The 9,225-nt window shown below is 36.2% G+C and overlaps 1 protein-coding gene across 1 annotated transcript; it reads right to left on the bottom strand.

The window, feature by feature from the left end:
* Window positions 1-4,199: 4,199 nt before the first annotated feature.
* Window positions 4,200-8,656, bottom strand: LOC112020641 (CRS2-associated factor 1, mitochondrial-like). Its single transcript, XM_065773562.1, is given in 9 exon segments — window positions 4,200-4,643; window positions 5,211-5,359; window positions 5,451-5,541; window positions 5,544-5,703; window positions 5,949-6,081; window positions 8,217-8,250; window positions 8,252-8,316; window positions 8,319-8,488; window positions 8,490-8,656. Coding segments are annotated over 9 exon segments (1,413 nt in total).
* Window positions 8,657-9,225: the final 569 nt, after the last annotated feature.

The following is a 9,225-nucleotide window of genomic DNA, read 5'->3' as shown; positions in this document are numbered from 1 at the left end:
ATACAATCTAAGATAAAGTACATGGCTTTGTTTCCTAGTTACAATCTAGAAATTGAAAATTACAAGGATAAGCACTTGATCTACTAACCCTTGATCTAAGTTCGGAGGCTATGTTACAAGGTGGGAAGGTGTTAGGCACCCACCTTGCCCGGTGAAACCGGTCTTCTAGACTATGGTGGCCAACATTCATATCACATCATCCAATATGTTATCAATCAATTTGCATGTTGAATTTAAAGTGTGTGCATGTGATAAACCCTAATTCAATTTATTAAGCACTTCATTTGGATTGACAAATAAATTCTAGTGAATGTGTGTGTATGGTGATATCCTAGATTCAAGGACTTGAAAGAATTATGAAAGAAACATGTTTTTCATATTTTTGATGTAGATTTAAGATTAAAACTAGTGTTTATGCATGAACATGTGATGAACAACCAAGAACATGTGAAGAACATATAAGAACAATTAAGAACATTCAAACATATTCAAATGATTACTATCATGCTTTAATCTTAAACCCTTATCATGGTAACACAAAAAAACAAGTTAGAGAAAGAGATTATACCTTCATGCAAGATCCATACGGTGAAGGAGGAGATTCTTAGTGGAGGTCCTAAGGGTGTAGGAAAGAAGAAGAACTAGGAGAGGGAGAGTGAGTCTCACTCAATACCTTGAGTCTCAGGAAGACCAAGATATGACAAGACTACTCTACTTCACTAGGACTCAAGAGAGGAGAAGAGAGGGATTTTTTGGTGCCTTGGAATGAAAGAGGGGGAGGGTTATATAGTAGTAGTGGAGAGAATATGAATGGAATGCCATTTAATGAGGGTTGACAAGGATTATGAACCTAGACCTCATTTTAGCCTTGGGGAAAATCTGGTGCATTAAATGGAGAGATTGGTGGGAGTGGGGAGCAAGCCAAAATTCGGTTTTCCCGTAGCTGCTGTAACAGCTTGTAGAGCCAACTTCAAAAAATCATATCTGATCCAATTCTGATCGGAATTGTCTCGTTCTTGTGCTCAAATTGAAGCCCCGGATGTCTAGTTTCTGGGAAAATTAACCTCATTCACAGATTCAAAATATTCTGAGAGATATTGATGAAATGGTGAGCAGAGGTCATTTGTTAGAAAATGGTTTCAGCACAATTAACATTAATAGGTCCCAAATTAGCTCCCAATTAACATTAAATGGCTCCAATCACTCCCATTTCAGAATTAATTGGTTCCAAATTTACTCTAATTAAAAGATAATTACACAAATTACTCATTGAATAATTAATGTTTAACTATCTAATTAATTAGGTGTATGCAACCTCACCATAAAATGTAGTCCTAACCAATTAAATTATGACACATCATTGATCTCCAATTGATTACACTTATAACCAATTGAAATCAATTGTTCATAATCACATATAGTTGGACTCAATTTGTGATAGTGCATCTCAGCCATTAAAACTTGATTTGATGATAACTTTCAATCTGGTGGTCCGATTAGGGCTTATGACCAGTTGATTTGATCGTTACAACATCAAGATCATTTTGATGAAATGAGATTAAGGATCTAATGACTAGAATCAAGATGCATATTCCCAAGGCGAAATTACCCTTTTACCCTCCAAATGAGGTTAAATGCGGGTTGCAAAATAGGGTGTCAACACCCACATGTTTTCTTAAAAACCCAATTGTACACTTTGATAAATCAACAAATAACATCTGTTATCCTTTCCGTAACACATATTTTATTATCTTTTTACATTATCATTTCATGCACCATGATAATGAAATTTTTTTAGATTTAATTAATATTGATAAGAAGTTATTAATAGTAATAACAAATAATTATGACACTAAAAAAAACTAAACACAAACATTATTAAAATAATACCAATAATATATTTATTATTATTATTATTATTATTATTAAGTAGTTGATACCACCGCACAATCTTGGAGTGTGGGGGGCAAAGGCCAAGGTTCAAATCTTTAGGAGAGAATTTCACACACATATATACTTAGATTAGACTAGAGTAGAAATTCTATCTTGTATTAAAAAAAAAAAGTAGTTGATTACTCATTTATATATACATTATCCTTTTTGGTAATTTACAACTCAAACCACTAGCCAAACACTTAGCTTTTTTTAAAAAAAAAAAAAAAAACAATTTTTAATAGTTTTTATCAAACACTCAACTTTTCAAAAAACCCAGTTTCACACTGCACTTTTTGAAACTGCCACTTTTTTTGAAAAAACACAATATCAAAAAGTTGAACCAAACTCACCTTGAATATCTTTGTGCTGGGAGAGTGAAACATGTCAGGGAGACTTTAATTAAAAGGTTAATATACTATATAGGGACACCACTTAAGCCTGTGAGCAAATTCTTACGCATTTTTTTAAAAGAAAAGGCAAGGAAAGAAAATGATGAGATTTCATATTGGGGATGAGTTTCAAACTACTAAACATTTAATTACAATGGAGCAAGGAGGGTTTGAAACTTAGTCGAGTCCATGACCAGGGCGCACATGCTAGTCCATTGGTGGTCCAAGTAACCTAGCTCAAAAGGCGAGTACTTGGGCCCCCGGAGCCCAATTGACCTCAAATTTAGGTTGTTCTTCGAGTAACTGTAATGGAAATCGAATGGAAATTGGGAGTGTATTGGCTTCAACCCAATCCAATCGAGGGATAAAGGCAGGTCGTACTAGAGTTTCTGCTTTTTCTTAGGGATAAAGTTAGGGCTTTGGGGAGAGAGAAGGTGTGTGAGGAGCGTGAGGGAGACAAAGAGTGGAAGTGGTTTTTGGCTGGAGAGACGAATTTTAGGCACATTTCTTTAGGGTTTAAACAAGGTTTTACACTTCAATACTTTTATAGCTCGTTTGGATTTTTGAATGTCTTTGGTTGTGAATTGTGACAACATTTGTTTTTGAAAATTTGGGCATTTTATAGTAGTTTGGACTGAATTACAAAAAATTGGCCTGGCTTCCAAATTCAGCAACTAAGGTAGGATCATTGAACAAAATTGAGAAATGCTACCAACACAATATTACATCCGTTAGGTATTTGCTTTTACTAATTTTTATCCAAATTCAACACAATATGATGTCTCCACACTGCACAGCTAGAAATTGAATAGAATTGAGAAATGCTACCAACACAATATTACATCTGTTAGGTTGATTTGCTTTTACTAATTTTTATCCAAGCTGACCGTAGACATCACTTGCTTATCTACCATTAACAACTTGTCATCTCAACAATTATGAAATCTTTTGTAAAAATTTATGACTCGAGGCATGGAACATAATTATCATAGTTCACTAGCATTGCACATCGACAGCTGCAAAGCAGAGTGCTAGTACGCAGTTTATCAGGTTTCACTGAAATCCATGGATTGCTTGTTTGACATATAGATGCAACATCTTCGACAGATGGCTTAGGCCATATGCACAAGGAATAAAATAAAATAAAGTTGGAAAAGATCTAGAGGGGGGGGTGGGGGTGGAGAATAAAAAAGATAATTAGATCTGCATCCACGCTTAGTGACAGTGCATGTATAGCACTAGGTATTCTGCTGTCAAAATTGTGTGAATCCCATCTAAGGGATCTATACAATAAATAGCCTGACATGATTATCGGATTCAATACACAGTCTCCTCATTCTCAATCATTCTTTGGTTCTTTTCCTACACTAGGATTGGATTAGAGAGGGAAGAGCACCAAAAAGTGGGCATGAAGAGGCTTACAAGGGAGAATTATCCATGCATCATTTACAGTTGGTGGAGACTACAAACCAGTGGACCCCACATGTTGATTGCTTTAACCATTACATAAGATACAACTTCCATCCAATTTTTCTAGGGTCACACACTTCACCACAATTTGCAAATTTGTCAACTTGTGATTGAATTACATCACTTAAACATAGGACCACTACTGGTACTTGGTGAAAAGTAATCCAATCATCACTTGACATAGGTATAAGTTGTAACAAAATGTGTGACAAAGTATGCGTCCCTAGACTTTTTGACCTCCATTATAAGATCTACAGGCAAATAATGGGTGCATGACAATACCCTTTTTAGTATGATCCTACAAGTACCTATCGCTTTTGCTTGTACTTGATCTTCAAAGAATAGAGAATACAAACATAACAGTAACGAACAACATCCAATTGGTGCTAAAGGAACTACTCCTCATCAGTCATCATCACCAGAGTGGAAGTCCCGTTGACCCCTGGTGCCATCCACACTGTCACAACCCTCTTCACCACAAGCCAAACTACCATCTGATGAACTACCATCCATATCATCAAAAGATTCACGGTCTGGAAGGAAGCATCCATCTTCTACAGGCTTGTAGTCCTTTCCTCTCCAAACCACAATCTGCTCCTTCTCAAATGTAACCAGGATACAAGGCACCATGTCCTGCATCAACATTGGAAAATATCTGACAACTAAATAACTCAAGAGACTAAAATTTAAAACGCCAACTAAGTTATGAAACACACAAAAGGAGAGTCCCATCTTGCCCATATTTTTCAGCTGCTGTATAACCATCACAATACATTGCGAAAATAATTGCTGCAAGAAGAGAAACCACAGGAAGTAAAAAGTGCCCAAGTTTTTCTTAATGACAACCAACTAGGTAGATGTCCAACAGCAAAGCTCCATATACAAAAAGGATATTGAGAAAATTAAGCATACATTTCAACACAATTATAAAAAAGAAAAAGATATTGGCCATTTGGTCACTAGTTGTTTCACAGAGAATGTAGAATTAACAGACAATACGAACTTATCTTCAGTAAGAAATTCAATGTTATTCTGAAAAAAAAAAAAAAAATTCTTTTCTCGCAATTAACAAATAGGGAAAGCTTTTTGGTGGGTGACAAACGAATAAGAACGTTAGTAATAAAAAGAGATGAATATTCAGATATTCAACAGTGTGGAGACAGCTGTTACTGAGTTGAAATCGGTTTCCTAAGATCATTGTATCAGTGAGCCACTGGCTTAGGCAATCTGCAATCTACTTCATTTTTAGGATTTTGTTGATTATTTAATCATTTGATTGCAATTCTATAAAGGAATGCTGCACATACAGTTTGTGTATACTATTCCTGTGCATCTAATAAACTTTTATTTACCTATAAAAAAAGATCAAATAAATGTATTTTTCATATTAGTAAATATAGGAAACCTCATGCAGACAAATTTGAATTCAAGTATTTTACCGAGTTTGCAGCCTATTTTCTTGTAATCACTCTTCTCAAGACCCTTGCAGTCTATCCGAACCAGTTCACAGGAGAGGAAAACATCTCTGACCATGGGCACCAGACTACCATAATAACGATTCTTGGCTGCAGTTGGAGCTTCTGAGTTAGTGGACAACAAACATACACCTATTGTTGTAAATTACAAAACTAAAAAAAAGTCTCAAGTAGCATATACCAAGTTTTGTTAAAGGGGGAACAGCTAGTCCTCTCTTTCTCATTTCCTTTGTCTCCTCAATGCTTAGGCCATCAATTGTAGTCTTGAAGACTTGATCAGCCTGGGATATACAGGCTCGTGGGATCTCCACAGCCTCAATGGAATCACAGGCCTTTTCTTGGGATGATAGTACCCGCCTCTATATAATACAAGTAGGCCACCATGTCTGTGGATGATCTTTCCAAATGTTTTATCCAGAAAGTAACACACCAAACTTGAATATAACACTTCTATCAAGGTAAGATGAAAATTCAGGGCTATTTAGAGGTATAAAATTCCTTTTGTAATGAAAAGAAATGCAAGGAGATATCCTGATGTAAACGTTACTCCACCTACATGAGGTACTGCAAACTATAGTGCAACAGATTTATAAAAGGCTAAACTTCAATGTTATTACTTTTTTAGGCAAGATAACTCATGCTAAAGAAAAGGAAGAGCTGCTACATTAGAAGAAATCACAATACCTCGAGCTGAGTGCACACATTTTTCATGTCCACAGTGGGAACACCTAAACATTTTATCCTCACTACTTCGGCATGTTTCCAATTATTATGGATATCATTCAGCATGTTGTGGGTTAAACCATCTCTTCCTACAAAAAAGACACAGATACTAAGTCAAAAGCAGTGAATAAGAAAAGGAAACATAGGGGAAAGAAAATGTTTCTTTTGTTTAGTAAAATGGTTCAGATTCGAAGCCTTTGTAATCCATTCATCCTAGAAGTGCATTTCATTTTGACATCTAACGCAGGTTATTCCAAGAGAAACATGGCAAGATGCGAGGGCAAAACTAGAGGAAGTCTGACTTGATGTTAGAAAATGAGGCATCTGAACAGCTGCCTTTCAATAAAAAATTTCGAGAAGTGATTTACAGTTCTAATTATTTTGGTAAAATGGTCATCTCTTTGATCTGTCATACTAGTATTTCAAATTAAAAAATAACCAAAGATCAATTATGTTTTTTTGTTTTTTTTTTTTGTTTTTTTTTAATTGGGTGCAAGAATTATGGAGGATTGTGAGAAGTATCTTGGTTTGCCAATGGTTGGAAGAAAATCTAAGGTCAATACATTTAAGGAGCTGTGGGAAAAGATTACTAATAGAGTGTTGGGATGGAAGGAAAAATATATTTCTAAGGCAAGGAGAGAGATCCTAATTAAAACTGTTGCTCAAGCTATTTCCACTTACTCTATGAGTATTTTTTAAAATCCCAAGCGCCTTATGTGATGCTATTAATTCTATAATACCTAAATGTTGGTGGGGTCAGTCAAAAGATGAAAAGAAAATCCATTTGATCAATTGGAAAAAACTTTGTACTAGAAAAGAGAGGGGTGGTATGGGGTTTAAAGATATTCAAGCTTTTAATTTAGCTATGTTAGCTAAACAAGCTTGGAGATTGATTCATAATATTCACTCTTTGTTCCATTGGGTGTGCAAGTCAAGATATTTTCCAAATTGCTCGTTTATGGATGCGGAGACTGGCATCAATCCTTCATACGTTTGGAGAAGTCTTTTGGCAGCTAGAGATGTCATCAAGGAAGGTTCAAAATGGCAGGTAGGGGGTGGAAGCAACATTGAAGTTTCAAATCATAAGTGGTTGACACATAAACCAGTTTTTCTGGGAGATACTCGGCCTAATTTATTGGTGAAGGATCTGATTGATAGTACCACAAGACAATGGGATAGAGAGAAAATATTTGACCTGTTTGCTCATAAGACACGTATGGAAATTTTGCAGTTACCACTGACACGGTTGTATTCACGAGATAGGCTGGTTTGGAAGGGAAACAGGTCTCAAAAATTCTCTGTTAAATATGCATACCAGGTTGCACAAAAGATGAGAGAGTTGGATCGGGTTGAACATTCAGGGATGGTGGCTGACAGAGGTGTTTGAAGACAGTTGTGGAGTCTGAATGTACCTCCGGAAGTTCGGATGTTTGTATGGAGAGCATGCTCAAACATTTTGCCTACTAGAGATAACTTGCATTGCCGAAAGATTAATATTGGTCCATGGTGTGAGTTCTGCTGCCAGCAATTGGAGTCTGCTGCTCATTTGCTTTGGGAGTGTCCGTTTGCAAGGAATGTATGGGCACTTTGCAGAGAAAAAATTCAGAAATGTTCAAATCATGTTCAAGACTTTTTCATGTTATTTCGCTGTTTGATTGATAGACTTTCACAGCAGGAGTTGTAGCAATGGGCAGTGACTACTTGGGCAATTTGGAATGCTCGAAACAAATATTATTTTGAACATATACAAACCCATCCCAAGTCTATTCTTGATGGCGCAATTGGTTTTCTACAGGAGTATCAAAGGCTGGTGGCTGCTCAATCACGTAACTAAAGGCTTTAATTGAGTATTTATTTGTTTTGTTGCTGCTGTTATGTATGGACACGATCTGTATTTCAGTGCATACTTGTTGGTCTGTATTTCTCTGCATACCTGTTATGGTCTGTTTTCAGTTTCTTGTTCGCTCTGTATTCAGTTTTCTTGTTTCTCCTGTATTTGGATTTCAGGGCAGTCTTATATGTATTTGTATTCATCTGTCATGAATAAAATTTCTATCTTTTTATATATATATATATATATATAAATCCCCAAAAACCACAAAGCCAAATTAATTTTTTGATAAGTAAAACCACAAACCACATGCCCAAATAAACTAACATCTTAGAAAACCAAACACCCAATACCAAAAATGATCAAATCAATAAGAAAATCAACACTTTGTACCGAGATTGATTTGGCCTTTGGTCTTGTCACTTGTGCCTCTGACACTTATCAACCAGAACCTTCCTCTCAGACCCAGTGAGTGACATTCCCTGAACTCTCACGCGGTCCATTGGCAGTCAAGGCGGCCCGGCCCAAATGGCGAGTACTTGGGCTGCCGGAGCCCAATTGGCCTCACACTTGGGCTGCTGTCCGTGTAAGTGTACCGGAAATCAAATGGCAATTCAGAGCGTATGGGCTTCAGCCCGGTCCGATAGAGTGAGGAAGGCCGCTGTGGAGTTTGGGGATTGGGGTTTTGGAGAAAGGGAAGTTGGAGGTTTAAAGGAGTAGCGGCTGTAGAATTTTGAAGAGGAGGAGCTCGTGGTGGTGGAGAGGAGGCGCATGAGGTGGAGTGAGAGTAGTAGTGGTGGTTTTTGGCGAGAGAGGCTGATTATTAGGGACATTTCTACTAGGGTTTTAACAGGGTTTTACACTTCCAACACTTCTATACCCCGGCTGGGTTGTTTTTGAGTTGTCTTTTGTCGTTGTGAGTTTGTGGTTTTTAAAAAAGCGCGGTGGAAACGATTAAATTATAAAAACTGTTATATAAATATATGTATCAAACACTCCTTAAATAGTCTGTATAGAATTCAGTTTTGAAAAATTATCTACAAAATCTTGACTTAAAACTGTCAATTTTAGATTATTATCTTGATTTATTGTAAAGTGTTTAGGTAAAGAAAGAAGCATAAATACTTTAAGGAAAATGCTAACGAGTGCCCTTAGGGCACTGGTTAATAATTCATTTAAAGAAAGTTTTTATGGAAAATGAAAAAAAAAAAAGTAATTAATATTTTAACAGCTTTTTTCATTTCTCATAAAAGTGATATCAAAACTTTCTTAAAGTGGATTATTAACGAGTGCCCTAAGGCCACTCGTTAGTGTGACTTTTTTTCTTTTTTTCTTTTTTGTGTGTTGTGGTGGATTCAAATGAGATTAATGATATAACTTAATGTGATAGAATTTTTGAAAT

This window comes from Quercus suber, unplaced genomic scaffold, assembly GCF_002906115.3.
Source record: "Quercus suber isolate HL8 unplaced genomic scaffold, Cork oak 2.0 scaffold_76, whole genome shotgun sequence".
In the NCBI taxonomy this organism is placed as follows: domain Eukaryota; kingdom Viridiplantae; phylum Streptophyta; class Magnoliopsida; order Fagales; family Fagaceae; genus Quercus; species Quercus suber.
This window is presented reverse-complemented; position numbering and strand designations above follow the sequence as displayed.